Below are 19,708 nucleotides of genomic sequence, written 5' to 3'. Positions count from 1 at the left end.
TCTTTACAATCAAGTCGTTGTTTCAAATGATTTTTTTAATATTAGTTGCTCGCCTTTAACTCTACCTCAAAATTCTGCTGTAAGTTTATCAGGTCGTTCCTAATAATGAACCTTGGTGAATGCGATCGCTATTTAATATCAAAGCGCTGAAGGCACTGAAGTTGTTCACTTTTGCATAAGCTTAGATGCAAATCAGTTTTCAAAATTATGTTATAGCTTTTTATATCGCAAGTTTGAAATGAATACAACCCATTCAAATTTATTAAGAGTGTGTCTTAAAGAACAGGTCGAGATGTGTGTGCACTGTTTATCCTAATATTTATGTTATAGAGATAACTTAGACAAAAATAACAACAATATGTCTCTTTTTTCACAATTGGTTGTGCAGTAATTGTCATCCCAATACCAGAGACTCTCTTTAAACGAAAAACACCATACACTTAGAAAGTGTCGTCCTTGATTAGCTTGTGCGCATTGCACAGGCTTATCAGTGTGCACATGCTAATCTTATTTGACATGCATTTAGCCCCGTTTTCCCTAAAAGAAGCCAATATGTACAGATATCAAAGATGAACTGGTCAAAGTCGTCGCACAAGCTGTTATATACACTAGTCTGGCCAATATCGTCGCACAAGCTCTTAAACATATTGTTTACATACAGGGCCCATGTTCACAAACTTTTTTGCAATCGAAAATCGATTTTGCTTATCATTGAAAATTGGATTTTGATTGTAGTTGGCAAAAATGAAAATCGATGTCAGTTAAAATCGATTTTCGATTGCAAAATCGTTTTGTGAACACGGGGCCAGGCTGTCTGCAGCACTGGTACACCTAGCGCAGCTAACCGCAGACTGACTTGCAAAACTGCCTCTATACATTAGTTGCTCGCTACCGCTAACAACTAAAAATGATGACGATTTGGTATTATTTTCCAGTTTTCAGTAATCGGTTTCCCTTAATAACATTGTGTTTTTTTTCTTCAATATATTGTATAAGACTGTTTTTTTTAAAGATAAATACAACACTGAAATAAGTTCTCACATTATCAATAAGCATGCGTCAAGTACATGTTCAAGTGGTAAAACCTTTAAAATGGCTAACATGCGACACGAACGTAATTGAGTGCGATAAGCGCTTTGATAATTGAACATTTTTATCATTGAAACTCCGCACGAACAACGTTCAAAAAGATAATGAAAATGGGACACACTTGTTATTTGAAGCAAACCCGCTTTCGTCACATTGCAACAGAAAACGTTTTGGACTAATACATTATGCAGGAAATTGTACAATATGTGTGATTTTCAAAAAGCCAACACGTGCATATCTTACACCTTGATACCTGCCATAATCAAGCATCTAACGGTGAATATTTACATGTATATTTAAAGGGTGTACTTTGAAAACGAAACTTTCGCAGATCCGCGATGGACTTAACAGCATGTTCTTGTGCTGTGTATTACGTGGTTCCATTTGTAATAGCAATAGCAATACTTTGGCAGTTATTGGAATGGGAAACTAAACTGGTAAGTTTTTTTATTAGTTTTCAGTGTAACAAATCCACATTAAAAAAAGTTAGAATACATGTGACATTGTTTTCTATTTTTCTTTGAGTATGATTGCATCATGTTCTTTTAGATTTTAAAGGAGGGCATTGCAGTTTCCACAAATTAGCCGTTTTATATAAGCCGCGTTTTGGAAAACTGAGCTTGAGGCGCGTGCGTTAAGTGTTATCCCAGATGAGCCTGTGCTTATCAGGGACGACACTTTCCGCTTTCATGGAATCTTCCTTTAACGACGACACTTTCCGCTTTCATGGAATCTTCCGGTAAAGGAGATCTCTTTAAAACGAAAATCCGGTGTATGTGAAAAGTCTCGTCCCTGTTTAGCCTTTGCCACACTTTACTCACTTGCAATAAGCCGAATTTTCCCACAAGACTCTATATAATACTATATGTGTATATGTTTTAGAAACGAAACAGAAACGACGGTACAAAGGTCATACATGGTCCAAGACCGTCGGATCCAACGTAAGAAATGCGGTTATTAAATAAATAACTTTTTATCATTAGACATTAACTATTCGTCATGAAGAACTACCATTCGTTATAACCAGATTTCATTTTACAGTTTACGTGGTGTATGTCGCATTTGATGAGACTATTCATTTTTTATTACAACTGCATACGCTTTTTATTGACAAGTTAAACATAAATTTAAAGAACCAATAACCTTAAGCGGTAAATTGAGTACTTAAAAAACACACAGAATACATAATGTAAAGAAAATCTAGCTTACAGTGATTCGTATAATTAAAATGAACCACTCTCTTGACAAACCGGCCTTAATGAATGCATGCATAAAATATTGCCACAGATAAACCTTTCAGGGACGAAACTTTCCGCGCTTATGGAACGTTTCTTTTAAAAGAAGTCTCTTCTAAGCGAACATCCAGTCTGGAAGGAAAGTGTCGTTCTTGATTACCGGTAGATTATATGGACTCCAAGTCTTATCTAAGAAGAAACTTTTAAGTACATGAATTGAGTCCCATTTTCACAGACACCGACTCAAATTGATTTTTGTCTAATATATTATTTCTGATACTTCAAAAAATTTTCATTAAAAACCGGGTTTACACAAATTTACACTATATCAAAATGTTTTGCGTAGCTAGATTTTGTTTATGCCATTTTATTCTATAAACAAAGCTGTAAACTACCCGCATATACATAATTCCGATACTTTGTAACAGACTTGGTAATTTCCCCGACATTGAGCTCGCCGGCGGTTTGATATCATATCTAAAACGCGCGCATGCGCAGTATGGCGACGTGGTACAGGTGTGGTTTGGAGACAAGCCGGTTGTAAGCACAGCGTCCCCCGGGGCGTTCACAGACCAGGTTCGACTCTTCGACAAGCCGGGTGAGTGCTGATAAAAGGAAACTAAATGAATTGTGTTCTGAGAAAACTGGGCATAATTAATGTGCGTAAAGTGTCGTCCCAGATTAGCCTGTGCAGTCCGCGGGGTTGAATGCATGTGCGTTTAATGCCGTCTCAAACTTAATATAAGCTATGATGAGACTTCATTCAAACATTCAGCCCTGTTTTCAAAGAGCGAGGCTCTTTTTTAATTCGACAATTAAACAATTTCCAAAAGTTTTAGGTAGATTTATTCCGAGACATTCGTAATGCTTTTTGAGAAAAAAATGTGCGAACAATTATATAGCATTATAATATGAGAATGTTACCTTGTTACTGAGTCATAAGCCTGATATCTCACAGGTTCCCAAATGACACTCATCAATTTTCAGAAATATACTCGACATGATCGTGTGCCATTTGCAAATTAGTATTTTTTATTGTAATTATTTGATAAAGATTCAAAGTGTCACAGTTTTAACGATACTGTGGCCTCAATATTGCTTCAGATCTTTGACAAAATATTTTCAGTTCAAGCCTGGGAAAACCGGGTTTATTGCATTAGCGTTAAGTATCGTCCCAGATTAGCCACATAGCACGACCCATATGTCATGTATGCTGAGTTAAACAGTCAAACATGTATTCTTCACTTTTCATTCACAATCAATTGAGGAGGCGCGCCGTGGGAATACGCACAGTCTACTTAGGGACGACACCTCCCAGTTTAAAAAAGAAAGAAATTCACTTCTTAGCAAAACTGCAGTTTCGACGCATATTTTCTTTCTTGAGTAGCCTATGCGGATCTCACAGTAAGATATTCGACGACACTTAAAGCAATATGCATTGAATAGCCTATGCGGACCACACATTAAGATATTGGAAGACACTTAAAGCATATGCATTAGCTTATGTGGACCGCACAGTAAGATATTGGACGACACTCTAAGCATATGCGGACCGCACAGTAAGATATTGGACGACACCTAAAGCAATATGCATTAGCCTATGCGGACCGCACATTAAGATATTGGACGACACTTTAAGCAATATGCATTAGCCAATGCGGACCGCACAGTAAGATATTCAACGACACTTTAAGCCATATGCATTAGCCTATGCGGATCGCACAGAAAGATATTGGACGACACTTTAAGCAATATGCATTGAGTAGCCTATGCGGACCGCACAGTAAGATATTGGGCGACACTTTGAGCATTTGCACTAGCCTATGCGGACCGCACAGTAAGATCTTGAACGACACTTTGAGCATATGCACTAACCTATGCGGACCGCACAGTAAGATATTTAACGACACTTTAAACAATATACATTAGCCTATGCGGACCGCACAGTAAGATATTTGGCGACACTTAAAGCAATATGCATTGAGTAGCCTATGCGGAGCGCACAGTTAGATATTGGGCGACACTTTGAGCATATGCATTAGCATATGCGGACCGCACAGTAAAATATTGGACGACACTTTAAGCAATATGCATTACCATATGCGGACCGCACAGTCAGATATTGGACGACACTTTAAGCAATATGCATTATCATATGCGGACCGCACAGTTAGATATTGAGCGACACTTTAAGCAATATGCATTACCATATGCGGACCGCACAGTTAGATATTGGGCGACACTTTAAGCATATGCATTAGCCTATGCGGACCGCACAGTTAGATATTCAACGACACTTTAAGCAATATGCATTACCATATGCGGACCGCACAGTCAGATATTGGACGACACTTTAAGCAATATGCATTACCATATGCGGACCGCACAGTCAGATATTGGACGACACTTTAAGCAATATGCATTACCATATGCGGACCGCACAGTCAGATATTGGGCGACACTTTAAGTATATGCATTAGCCTATGCGGACCGCACAGTACGATATTGGACGACACTTTAAGCATATGCATTAGCCTATGCAGACCGCACAGTAAGATATTCAACGACACTTTAAGCCATATGCATTAGCCTATGCGGACTGCACAGTTAGATATTGGACGACACTTTAAGCATATGCATTAGCCTATGCGGACCGCACAGTAAGATATTGGACGACACTTTAAGCATATGCATTAGCCTATGCGGACCGCACAGTACGGTATTGGACGACACTTTAAGCAATATGCATTAGCCTATGCGGACCGCACATTAAGATATTGGACGACACTTTAAGCAATATGCATTAGCCTATGCGGACCGCACAGTTGGATATTGGACGACACTTTAAGCAATATGCATTAGCCTATGCGGACCGCACAGTTAGATATTGGACGACACTTTAAGCAAAATGCATTAGCCTATGCGGACCGCACAGTTAGATATTGGACGACACTTAAAGCAATATGCATTAGCCTATGCGGACCGCACAGTAAGATATTGGACGACACTTTAAGCAATATGCATTACCATATGCGGACCGCACAGTCAGATATTGGACGACACTTTAAGCAATATGCATTAGCCTATGCGGACCAAACAGTCAGATATTGGACGACACTCTAAGCAATATGCATTAGCCAATGCGGACCGCACAGTAAGATATTGGACGACACTTTGGCAATATGCATTACCATATGCGGACCGCACAGTATGATATTGGACGACACTTTAAGCAATATGCATTACCATATGCGGACCGCACAGTAAGATATTGGACGACACTTTAAGCAATATGCATTAGAATATGCGGACCGGACTGTTAGATACTGGACGACACTTTAAGCAATATGCATTGCCATATGCGGACCGCACAGTAAGATATTGGACGGCACTTTAAGCAATATGCATTAGCCTATGCGGACCGCACATATAGATATTGGACGACACTTTAAGCAATATCTATTAGCCTATGCGGACCGCACAGTCAGATATTGGACGACACTTTAAGCAATATGCATAAGCTTATGCGGACCGCAAGTTAGATATTAGACGACACTGCAAGCAATATGCATTAGCCTATGCGTACCGCACAGTTGGATATTGGACGACACTTTAAGCAATATGCATTAGCCTATGCGGACCGCACAGTTAGATATTGGACGACACTTTAAGCAAAATGCATTAGCCTATGCGGACCGCACAGTTAGATATTGGACGACACTTTAAGCAATATGCATTAGCCTATGCGGACCGCACAGTTAGATATTGGACGACACTTTAAGCAATATGCATTAGCCTATGCGGACGGCACAGTTAGATATTGGACGACACTTTAAGCAATATGCATTAGCCTATGCGGACCGCACAGTTAGATATTGGACGACACTTAAAGCAATATGCATTAGCCTATGCGGACCGCACAGTAAGATATTGGACGACACTTTAAGCAATATGCATTATCATATGCGGACCGCACAGTCAGATATTGGACGACACTTTAAGCAATATGCATTAGCCTATGCGGACCACACAGTCAGATATTGGACGACACTTTAAGCAATATGCATGAGCCAATGCGGACCGCACAGTAAGATATTGGACGACACTTTAGGCAATATGCATTACCATATGCGGACCGCACAGTATGATATGGGACGACACTTTAAGCAATATGCATTACCATATGCGGACCGCACAGTAAGATACTGGACGACACTTTAAGCAATATGCATTAGAATATGCGGACCGCACTGTTAGATATTGGACGACACTTTAAGCAATATGCATTAGCCTATGCGGACCGCACATATAGATATTGGACGACACTTTAAGCAATATCCATTGGCCTATGCGGACTGCACAGTCAGATATTGGACGACACTTTAAGCAATATGCATAAGCCTATGCGGACCGCACAGTTAGATATTGGACGACACTTTAAGCAATATGCATTAGCCTATGCGGACCGCACAGTAAGATATTGGACGACACTTAAGGCAATATCCATTAGCCAATGCGGACCGTACAGTCAGATATTGGACGACACTTTTAGCAATATCCATTAGCCTATGCGGACCGCGCAGTCAGATATTGGACGACACTTTAAGCAATATGCATTAGCCTATGCGGACCGCACAGTAAGATATTGGACGACACTTTAAGCAATATGCATTAGCCTATGCGGACCGGACAGTCAGATATTGGACGACACTTTAAGCAATATGCATTAGCCTATGCGGACCTCACAGTCAGATATTGGACGACATTTTAAGCAATATGCATTAGCCCATGCGGACCGCACAGTCAGATATTGGACGACACTTTAAGCAATATGCATAAGCCTATGCGGACCGCATAGTAAGATATTGGACGACACTTTAGGCAATATGCATTACCATATGCGGACCGCACAGTATGATATTGGACGACACTTTAAGCAATATGCATTAGAATATGCGGACCGCACTGTTAGATATTGGACGACACTTTAAGCAATATGCATTAGCCTATGCGGACCGCACATATAGATATTGGACGACACTTTAAGCAATATCCATTGGCCTATGCGGACTGCACAGTCAGATATTGGACGACACTTTAAGCAATATGCATAAGCCCATGCGGACCGCACAGTTAGATATTGGACGACACTTTAAGCAATATGCATTACCATATGCGAACCGCACATTAAGATATTGGACGGCACTTTAAGCAATATGCATTAGCCTATGCGGACTGCACATATAGATATTGGACGACACTTTAAGCAATATCTATTAGCCTATGCGGACCGCACAGTCAGATATTTGACGACACTTTAAGCAATATGCATTAGCCTATGCGGACCGCACAGTCAGATATTGGACGACACTTTAAGCAATATGCATTAGCCTATTCGGACCGCACAGTAAGATATTGGACGACACTTAAGGCAATATCCATTAGCCAATGCGGACCGCACAGTCAGATATTGGACGACACTTTTAGCAATATCCATTAGCCTATGCGGACCGCGCAGTCAGATATTGGACGACACTTTAAGCAATATGCATTAGCCTATGCGGACCGCACAGTAAGATATTGGACGACACTTTAAGCAATATGCATTAGCCTATGCGGACCGCACAGTCAGATATTGGACGACACTTTAAGCAATATGCATTAGCCTATGCGGACCTCACAGTCAGATATTGGACGACATTTTAAGCAATATGCATTAGCCTATGCGGACCGCACAGTCAGATATTGGACGACACTTTAAGCAATATGCATAAGCCTATGCGGACCGCATAGTAAGATATTGGACGACACTTTAGGCAATATGCATTACCATATGCGGACCGCACAGTATGATATTGGACGACACTTTAAGCAATATGCATTACCATATGCGGACCGCACAGTAATATACTGGACGACACTTTAAGCAATATGCATTAGAATATGCGGACCGCACTGTTAGATATTGGACGACACTTTAAGCAATATGCATTAGCCTATGCGGACCGCACATATAGATATTGGACGACACTTTAAGCAATATCCATTGGCCTATGCGGACTGCACAGTCAGATATTGGACGACACTTTAAGCAATATGCATAAGCCCATGCGGACCGCACAGTTAGATATTGGACGACACTTTAAGCAATATGCATTACCATATGCGAACCGCACATTAAGATATTGGACGGCACTTTAAGCAATATGCATTAGCCTATGCGGACTGCACATATAGATATTGGACGACACTTTAAGCAATATCTATTAGCCTATGCGGACCGCACAGTCAGATATTGGACGACACTTTAAGCAATATGCATTAGCCTATGCGGACCGCACAGTCAGATATTGGACGACACTTTAAGCAATATGCATTAGCCTATGCGGACCGCACAGTCAGATATTGGACGACACTTTAAGCAATATGCATTAGCCTATGCGGACCGCACAGTCAGATATTGGACGACACTTTAAGCAATATGCATAAGCCTATGCGGACCGCACAGTAAGATATTGGACGACACTTTAGGCAATATGCATTACCATATGCGGACCGCACAGTATGATATTGGACGACACTTTAAGCAATATGCATTACCATATGCGGACCGCACAGTAAGATACTGGACGACACTTTAAGCAATATGCATTAGAATATGCGGACCGCACTGTTAGATATTGGACGACACTTAAAGCAATATGCATTAGCCTATGCGGACCGCACAGTAAGATATTGGACGACACTTTAAGCAATATGCATTACCATATGCGGACCGCACAGTCAGATATTGGACGACACTTTAAGCAATATGCATTAGAATATGCGGACCGCACTGTCAGATATTGGACGACACTTTAAGCAATATGCATTGCCATATGCGGACCACACATTAAGATATTGGACGGCACTTTAAGCAATATGCATTAGCCTATGCGGACCGCACATATAGATATTGGACGACACTTTAAGCAATATCTATTAGCCTATGCGGATCGCACAGTCAGATATTGGACGACACTTTAAGCAATATGCATAAGCCTATGCGGACCGCACAGTTAGATATTGGACGACACTGCAAGCAATATGCATTAGCCTATGCGGACCGCACAGTTGGATATTGGACGACACTTTAAGCAATATGCATTAGCCTATGCGGACCGCACAGTTAGATATTGGACGACACTTTAAGCAAAATGCATTAGCCTATGCGGACCGCACAGTTAGATATTGGACGACACTTTAAGCAATATGCATTAGCCTATGCGGACCGCACAGTTAGATATTGGACGACACTTTAAGCAATATGCATTAGCCTATGCGGACCGCACAGTTAGATATTGGACGACACTTTAAGCAATATGCATTAGCCTATGCGGACCGCACAGTTAGATATTGGACGACACTTAAAGCAATATGCATTAGCCTATGCGGACCGCACAGTACGATATTGGACGACACTTTAAGCAATATGCATTATCATATGCAGACCGCACAGTCAGTTATTGGACGACACTTTAAGCAATATGCATTAGCCTATGCGGACCACACAGTCAGATATTGGGCGACACTTTAAGCAATATGCATGAGCCAATGCGGACCGCACAGTAAGATATTGGACGACACTTTAGGCAATATGCATTACCATATGCGGACCGCACAGTATGATATTGGACGACACTTAAAGCAATATGCATTACCATATGCGGACCGTACAGTAAGATACTGGACGACACTTTAAGCAATATGCATTAGAATATGCGGACCGCACTGTTAGATATTGGACGACACTTTAAGCAATATGCATTAGCCTATGCGGACCGCACATATAGATATTGGACGACACTTTAAGCAATATCCATTGGCCTATGCGGACTGCACAGTCAGATATTGGACGACACTTTAAGCAATATTCATAAGCCTATGCGGACCGCACAGTTAGATATTGGACGACACTTTAAGCAATATGCATTAGCCTATGCGGACCGCACAGTAAGATATTGGACGACACTTAAGGCAATATCCATTAGCCTATGCGGACCGCACAGTCAGATATTGGACGACACTTTAAGCAATATCCATTAGCCTATGCGGACCGCGCAGTCAGATATTGGACGACACTTTAAGCAATATGCATAAGCCTATGCGGACCGCACAGTAAGATATTGGACGACACTTTAAGCAATATGCATTAGCCTATGCGGACCGCACAGTCAGATATTGGACGACACTTTAAGCAATATGCATTAGCCTATGCGGACCGCACAGTTAGATATTGGACGATACTTTAAGCAATATGCATTAGCCTATGCGGACCGCACAGTCAGATATTGGACGACACTTTAAGCAATATGCATTAGCCTATGCGGACCGCACAGTAAGATATTGGACGACACTTTAAGCAATATGCATTAGCCTATGCGGACCGCACAGTCAGATATTGGACGACACTTTAAGCAATATGCATAAGCCTATGCGGTCCGCACATTCAGATATTGGACGACACTTTAAGCAATATGCATTAGCCTATGCGGACCGCACAGTAAGATATTGGGCGACACTTTAAGCAAAATGCATTAGCCTATGCGGACGGCACAGTCAGATATTGGACGACACTTTAAGCAATATGCATTAGCCTATGCGGACCGCACAGTAAGATATTGGGCGACACTTTAAGCAAAATGCATTAGCCTATGCGGACGGCACAGTCAGATATTGGACGACACTTTAAGCAATATGCATTAGCCTATGCGGACCGCACATTAAGATATTGGACGACACTTTAGGCAAAATGCATTAGCCTATGCGGACCGCACAGTCAGATATTGGACGACACTTTAAGCAAAATGCATTAGCCTATGCGGACCGCACAGTAAGATATTGGGCGACACTTAATGCAATATGCATTAGCCTATGCGGACCGCACAGTCAGATATTGGGTGACACTTTAAGCAATATGCATTATCATATGCGGACCGCACAGTCAGATATTGGACGACACTTTAAGCAATATGCATTAGCCTATGCGGACCGCACAGTAAGATATTGGACGACACTTTAAGCATATGCATTAGCCTAGTTTTTCTAGAGCGAGGCTCATAAACATTGTGGTTGAACATTAATTGGTTAGACCAGTGCATGGTAGTAACATGATATTGGTGTTAAAACAGTTGATTAAATTCACATTTATAGAATATATTAGTATTTGCTGATCTGATATTAATAATGTATGTAGATATATAAAATTATCGTATTCGCGAGAACTCAGCGCATTTAATAAAGGCTTTTATCAGCTATCAGCATCTAGTTATGCAATACTGTAACGGGTTGTCATAATTAAAATAAGGCAAAAACATGAAAAATTCAATACTTTACATGTCTTGCCTAATATTGGTGACAGTTTTAACCAAAAGCCACCAGCAATGATAAATGAATTAATATATTGATAACATGAGCAAAATTTGACACCAGAATATAAAAATCGAAAATAATCAAAGCGCTGCGCGCTCTAAATGTCACTATACGCTATATTCGTAAGTGTGTGGCTGCAGAAATGTCCTTCATTTCGCCGGTATTCGGTTCGAGGAGTATCCAGTTCGTTAACGGTCCGGAGGCCAGAGAGAGACGCCGAAAGTACGACATGTATCTCAGCAAAGACGCTGTGCATTCACACTTTTATACGTTCAAGCAGGTATGATAATGACATAAATTTGGGGAATTCAATCAAATAAAAAAATAATCAACAATATTATTTTTTCATTGTTTTATCAAACAGTTCTTAATATCAACTTATAATTTATGCTTTGAGTACGTAATTTACTAATACAAATAACGCATGATATAGAAAGTTCTGCTTGAAGGTAAAACATTTCATTCAGACATGCATATTTTTTTATATATACAAGTTGTATATCATTCAAGTGCTTTCGAAAAGGCCAAGTTTATTACATTATTTATTATTGTCGATATATGATTACACAAAGTTTGCAAAAGCGTTTTCAAAAATGACTTTTTGTTCTTAGAACTGTGTTTGGTTCTTTAAATAATAAGGTATACGCATTTCTATTTCGGAAATAATGTCCATAAAACGCAACGGCTTCCTGCAATTGATACGAGCCTCGCTCTGAAAAACGGTGCCAAACGTCTGCAAAGGCTAATGTGTGACTTTTCGCCTTTATGGTATTTTTCGTTTAAAAGAAGTACCTTTCCGCTTATGCAATAAGCCCCCCATGCCCCTGGTTTCTCAGAGCGCGGCTCATATTGACTTTACGAATCTATTTATTATTGTAGATAGCTGACGAGACCACGTGTCAGCTCGGCGCATTGGAGGACCCAGACCACGTGACCATTTACGACGTGGCGTTCCAGATGGCGTGCCGGGCGGTAGGCGTGGCGCTGTTCGGAGAGTACTTCAGCCATGATGACAACATACTCACCTTTAAAGCTCTCTATGAACAAGTGAGTATTTTGAGATGACAACATACTTACCTTCAAAGCTCTCTATGAGCAAGTGAGTATTGTGTGATGACAACATACTCACCTTCAAAGCTCTCTATGAACAACTACGTATTGTGTAATGACAACATACTCACATTCAAAGCTCATTGTAATATGACAATATACTCACCTTCAAAACTCTCTATGAACAAGTGAGTCTTATGAGATGACAACATACTCACCTTCAAAGCTCTCTATGAACAAGTGAGTATTTTGAGATGACAAAATACTCACCTTCAAAGCTCTCTATGAACAAGAGAGTATTGTGAGATGACAATATACGCACCTTCAAAACTCTCTTTGAACAAGTGAGTATTGTGATATGACAATATACTCACCTTCAAAGCTCTCTATGAACAAGTGAGTATTGTGATATGACAATATACTCACCTTCAAAGCTCTCTATGAACAAGTGAGTATTGTGAGATGACAATATACGCACCTTCAAAACTCTCTATGTATAAGTGAGTATTGTGATATGACAATATACTCAACTTCAAAGCTCTGTATGAACAAATGAGTATTGTGATATGGCAATATTCTCACCTTCAAAACTCTCTTTGAACAAGTGAGTATTGTGATATGACAATATACTCACCTTCAAAATTCTCTATGAATAAGTGAGTATTGTGATATGATAATATACTCACACTCAAAGCTCTCGATGAATAAGTGAGTCTGCTGCATTGCAAGTAGATTATTTTTCTTTTAGCATAATTTTTCCACAGATGTGAACAGATGCAACAGTGTTTTTTTTTAAAATAAATATTTGAATTGATTTCGCACATACGTTTTTCTTCAAAATGTGAAATGTTATTTGATACCTGTGCTCACATTCAGATATGCCATACAATAGAGTCGTAATAAATACCAAACTGAAGAGGTATAGTATTGCTCTGAAACTGAGAAATATTGTGTGTGTTTTTTTGCAATTTCTTAGAAATAAGAAAATAATGGATAAGGGTTAATTGTCGTAAAAAAGAGAAGCAGTTAATGGAAGAAACGATACAGAATCGACGTGTGAGGAAATCAATTATGTTCATTTAGATTCATTGTGACATTATATAATTGATATAAATTTGGGTGGAAAATAGTATTAATTTTACCGAGTCTTTTCAGGACTTGCAGGCTTTTCATGAGAAATATCAGACATCAATACCACCCGTCTAAATATTATAGAATTAAAGCCTGCTTCACAATCCCAAAGGAAATTATTTTACACAAGCCTAATATATGTTTTAACAAACATGTTCATGAGGCTATTTTTGTATTTAAATGCTCTATTTAAGAGCGAGAATCATTTCCGATCATTAATCATAAAGCAATGATGAAACATCTGATATTTTAACATGTCATACGTATTTAACATTGATATAGATGTAATAATTACTGTTTTGCATTTAAGTTCTGGCCAGTTTTGGAAAAGAACTTTACATCCGGGCTACCTGAGGAGGGAACGGATGAAAGTGAGCATTTCTATAGCAGTAAGTTAGCTAGTGATGTCATCATCATCGTTTGTCATGATATATAAATAATATGCCATGTCGCTTATAAATACTCAAGAAGGAATTGTATATGACAGTTATATTTTCGTATTTTTTATGAACATGGCGAATAACGACAATGTTTTGTAAATACATTATATTAATAGTGAACTGTTAAATACATAAACAAGAACGCATATTTGATAAGACACATAAATCTTTCTTTGAAATACAACTTAAGTATGCATTTGATAATAGTAAATGCATGAAACCTCATTCGACTATATTCTGTATATATTCATGTAAAATAAATTTATGAAGTAGCGACATGTTCATATTGTAAATTAAACGTCCTCATTTTACTAGTTGTTCAGGACGTCCACCACATTGTCCGGAGCATGATTGAAGATCACGTAACCAGCGGCACTGACCGGAAGTTCATTGATGTCGTCATGGAATCGAATCTTGACCAGACTACAGTCTATGGCGACATTTTGGTGTATCTTGTCGGCGGCTTTCACAGTGTCAGCACAAGTAAGGTGTTGTAACGCTGTTTTTTAACAATTAGTTGGGTTTAATTGGTCGATGTCAGCATAGGAAGCAATTCAACGTACACCGGGTACACTTAAAAATACAATTTTCACCAGATACGGAAATGGTCTTAAAGGCATAAGGCTATACTCTGGGTACGTTTTAGTATATCTTCCGTACTCAGGGTACTTAGTATATGTTGTATTCTTAAGAGTAACCGCGGTACTTTCAAGGAGTACCTGGAACGACAACGACTTATCGAGCATAAGTAAGCTAACGCTTGCATGCGTGGATTGCAACGCTTTACGGAAACGTCATTTTATAGCGACGATTTATTAAGCAATCAAATCGATATGCTCATGATAATCGCCATCATTCAATTGAAATCGATGTAATGGGTATAGACCATCGGTCTATACAAGGTCTTTTGCTCCCCATAGGAGTAAATTATTTGACATGTCTAATTTTTCTAAAAGTCACATGCTTAGCGAGGATTTTGCAGGTTTCCTGTAGAGTTTTGATTGGTTGTTGTGTTGTGTCAGTTACCGTCTTATTAAAGTGTGTTGGTCTCACATAAATCCATCGTCTGTTACACATAAGGCATTGCGTGTGTGGGGTTGAAAGAAACGGGGAAAAAATCTCATTCATTCTTAAGCACTCTTGGTCTATTTGATTATGTCTATATGATCTTGTATATCGTACTGGTATTATTCAATCGCGTGAAATTGCGTTATTGCATCTTTTGATTGCGAATATAGAATGCCTGCTTAAATTTTAAACCGTTGGCTACTAAAGAATTCGCTTCCACAACCATACTAAATGTCCGGTACATATTCTATTCTTGTTTTTTCCTGAAAGGAACATGTTAACCGAGCATGTAGCAGGTTAGCTATGCACGTTTTTTCGCACAAGCAATCGTTAAACCCCATTTCCAGCCATATTTCTCGTTTAAGCCCTGACCTGGTGCCTCTACCACGCGGCGCTCTACCCGCAAATGCAGACCCGGATACACGGCGAGCTCTCGCACGTGCTGGGACGCGCGCATATTCAACCAAGCGCACTTCCGGAACTGAAGTACGTACCTTCTGTAATAAGCCCAACACATCAGTCGTTTGGAATCTCTGCTGATCACAATCTTTGGTGCACTAGCTCCTCGTGTAGGCGCACTGGGTTCGATTGTCTACAACCCAAGACTTATGATTGGATATGTTTTTGTACCCTCAAAGCACTAAACCTCACCACAACCTAATATTTTTGTACAAATAAAAATACAAAATAAATACCAATGTTTACGTGCAGATCCATTTTAATGCAACAAACAAAAGTAAATATCGATGAGACAAAGTCCTTATCCCCAAATCATGTCATTCTTCAAGAACAGATGTAAACAATGCCGAAATATAACAAATAGTAGATTGTAAGTAGTCTTCAAACAAACGCGACTTGTATACAAACATAACAAGTTTGCCTTTCTCTATTACAATTTAATGTTTGTAATAATGTCTATTAACGCAGGTATCTAAGATGGTTTATCGACGAAACACTTCGCCTTCGATACGTTGCTCCCGTAGCAACACGACTGAGCGGCAATAACACGAAGATACAGGGATACCATGTGCCAGAACAAGTATGCGAGCCTCGTTCTGGGAAAACTGGGCTTAATGCATGCGTAAAGTGTCGTCTTAAATTGGCTTGTACATATTTGCACACATATTTGTAACCGACTGCATCAGGCTAACTCACGGGAATAACATTTTCGCTAAAAGAATGAACCAGAAATGTAACGATTAATTTGTAACGAAAATTAGACAGTCTTTGTCGTATACATTGGTTTTAACAAAAAGCATATAAAACATTCCTTTCGAAAATAAATTTGGTGCGAGGTATAATGGACCCTGCAGTCGCTATGTTATTTGTTTCATTCTACAATATATGGTTGCGGCAAATCAGACAAAAGTGTAATCATTGTTTTTGTTGTGTCCTATTTCCCCATACAAATTTGCACCGATACTATGTGGTCAGTGGTCACATTTTTGCTTAATTATTCGAGGCGAGGTATGAAATGCGTATTTTATAAGTGACGGTCCCTATAAGAATACCAAAAAGCGTTATTAAACTTACGTTGACTGTAATCTTTAGGGTGGATAATAAAAGAATATTCTAATCACCATACGAGATTCTATTAGGCATATTTATTGTATCGTTATTTTGTGCTAAAGGTCATTTTCAATGAATGCTTTCAGACGCAGATTATTCATGCGTTAGGTGTCGTCATGAATTCAGAGACGTACTGGGAACATCCAGAACGGTACGGGTAAATTATTAATTTGTTAAACAACCGTTTACGATATTGCATGAATTATTGTTTGTTTATTCTCAAAGCTTTTCAAAAATCAATCCAACATGCTATAGACGAGTATTTCCAATTTGAATGCCGAAAAACACGTTTCATTGTGATTGTTATGGAAAAAAAGAAACGATTACATATATCTCACTCTATTTATATTGGCAGGTTCAATCCGGAGAGATTCGATACGTCTGAAAATTCCGATAAGGCCAAACGGTCTCCGCTAGCTTTTTGTCCGTTCGGATTTGCGGGAAGGCGAATGTGTCCCGGAAAAGCGTTTTTCTACGACGAAGCATTGATATTTCTTGGCACCCTCATCAGAGCATTCGAGTTTAGCCTGGCGCCTGAAACCCCAACAAATATGGCGATAACCGAGGGACTTCTGACTCGTCCGCGCGACAAAGTAGTTCTCAAAATCAAGAAACGAACATGTGAATAAAGTTATTTTTCATTCACTATTATATTATAATATATTTCAATGTTCACCCTTGGCAACGAAATTCTTCTCTGTTTCAGGTGTAGATCTACACTGAGTTACCATCATAGCACAATGCATATTTGAGCGATATTAAATACTTCATGTAATGTAGATATGTGATACATTCGTCATATACAATTAGTCTTAAATGAATTTGCTGTTTTTAATTTATCGGTAATTTAAAATGCCTTATTGATCTGCAAAGCAGCTATTTATCGTTTAGTAACGCAATTTATATAGTAATGGACAATAGGAATACCATGTAGAAGGTTACAGTATACCAAATAACCGTGTCATGTAGAGCGAAGACAGGTTTTACAATACTAATTCCCTTACATATGATACATTTAGACATTAGTAATTGCACTGTAAAGGGTTACATTAAACTAGAAAAAGGCCGGAAAAAAAGTTGCAAAAAAGTTCTTTCTTGGTTTGAGCATGATATATCTTTTTTATTGCATAAATCGATTCCGCTTAGTATGGTTTTTAAGAAAAGCATGGTTATGGGGGTCTCTATGTGCAAATATGCTGCGTTTATTTTCGCTTAAAGTTGTCGCATTTACATTGAATTATAAAGGGAAAGTATTTAGTATATTATGACATAGAAAAAAGGCGAATAGATTATCAAGACAGGCAATTCATATCGGCTCTCTCTCTCTCTCTCTCTCTCGAAGCGAGGAGCTCTGCTGAGCGCCGAGCGCTCAGAGTTCGCTAGATAGCGCGAGCGGTTCGATACTCTCTGCTCTCTCTCTCTCTATCTCTCTCTCTCTCTGTCCTCTCTCTCTCACTCTTCTATCCTCTCCTCTCTCTCTCCTCTCTCTGTCTCTTCTCTCTTCTCTCTCTCTCTCTCTCTCTCTCTCTATATATATATATATATATATATATATATATATATATATATATATATATATAATATATATATATATATAGAGAGAGAGAGAGAGATGAGGAGAAAGTGAGCAGCACGACTGATGATGAGAGAGAGCAAGGAGAGAGTGAGGAGGAGGCAGAGAGAGGAGTAGCAGAGAGAAGAGAGAGAGAGAGAGACTACATAAATATATATACTCATATCATTAGCCAGTTTAATCATAATACTACATTGTTAATATTGTGTTTAATGGACGTTAAGAATATTTGTTTGTGCTACAATGGAGACACAATGTGCGATTTTTTGTGTTTTAAATACATAAAAACATGTGTAATATCCTTTACTGTAATGCTGTGCTACTCACTCTTTACAGTGATGATTTGAATAAAAGGCTTAATTAACCATGCGCTTTATAGAAGTAATTCTATTTTGTTATTGTGCTAAATTGGTATAAAACATTGCATAAACATATATATTTATAACATATCTGTTTATTATTTTCATATTTTAGCATTTTTATTTTGTTTTACGTGTTTAATAACTTTGATTACAAAAATAAACAACACGCGCACATGTGCATATGTTTTAAAATGGTTAATATAATCTTTGTATTAGAAAACGCAGCAGAGCGAGTTAATTATACACGCCGATCTTATAATTATGGTATTTACATTTTTTTTGATAAAGACGCAATGCCGAAACTTCAATAAAAAAGTAATTTCAGAAGATATAATTTAGTTGTATTTATATAGTTGTGTCCTTTGAGTTTTATGGTGCAGGCAATTATAATTTTACATCCTGTGCAACTTTTGTAACGTTGCTGTGTGTCACATACAATAAACCGTCCTGTATATGAGTTGAAAGAACCTCGCTTTATAATGTTTTTTTTATTGTTCGCGTTGAAACACACTGCTGTATAAATAAATACGCCGGATGACGGCTGAAGATTAGGCCATTTTTTTTGGGGGGGGGGGAAACTGGGCTTTATGCATGTGTACAAAGTGTCGTCATTGTGTATTCCACACAGGCTAATCAGGGACGACAATTCACGCTTTTATGGAACGTTTCTTTTAAAGGATGTCTCTTCTAAACAAAATATGTTTTGGGCAAAAAGTGTCGTCTATTGCCGACTTCACACGCTAATCTTGGACGACACTTGGTACCCATGCACTAGAAACG

General features: G+C 38.9%; 1 protein-coding gene across 5 annotated transcripts; it reads left to right on the top strand.

The window, feature by feature from the left end:
* Nucleotides 1–1,143: 1,143 nt before the first annotated feature.
* Nucleotides 1,144–17,810, top strand: LOC127860382 (cytochrome P450 3A19-like). Of its 5 annotated transcripts, none has more exons than XM_052398429.1 (11): nt 1,144–1,365; nt 1,972–2,030; nt 2,753–2,922; nt 11,876–12,015; nt 12,615–12,782; nt 14,227–14,305; nt 14,672–14,839; nt 15,790–15,910; nt 16,352–16,463; nt 17,080–17,144; nt 17,349–17,810. In XM_052398429.1, exons 1-11 carry the CDS (start codon nt 1,294–1,296, stop codon nt 17,620–17,622), a joined length of 1,428 nt encoding a protein of 475 aa, XP_052254389.1. In that variant the 5' UTR covers nt 1,144–1,293; the 3' UTR covers nt 17,623–17,810. The 5 variants fall into 5 exon arrangements, with proteins under 5 accessions (XP_052254389.1, XP_052254388.1, XP_052254390.1 ...); XM_052398428.1 differs by having other exon boundaries at nt 1,202–1,526; nt 14,227–14,287; XM_052398427.1 differs by having other exon boundaries at nt 1,203–1,526.
* The last annotated feature ends 1,898 nt before the right edge of the window (nt 17,811–19,708 follow it).

Source organism: Dreissena polymorpha, chromosome 15 (genome assembly GCF_020536995.1).
Source record: "Dreissena polymorpha isolate Duluth1 chromosome 15, UMN_Dpol_1.0, whole genome shotgun sequence".
Classification (NCBI taxonomy): Eukaryota; Metazoa; Mollusca; class Bivalvia; order Myida; family Dreissenidae; genus Dreissena; species Dreissena polymorpha.
This window is presented reverse-complemented; position numbering and strand designations above follow the sequence as displayed.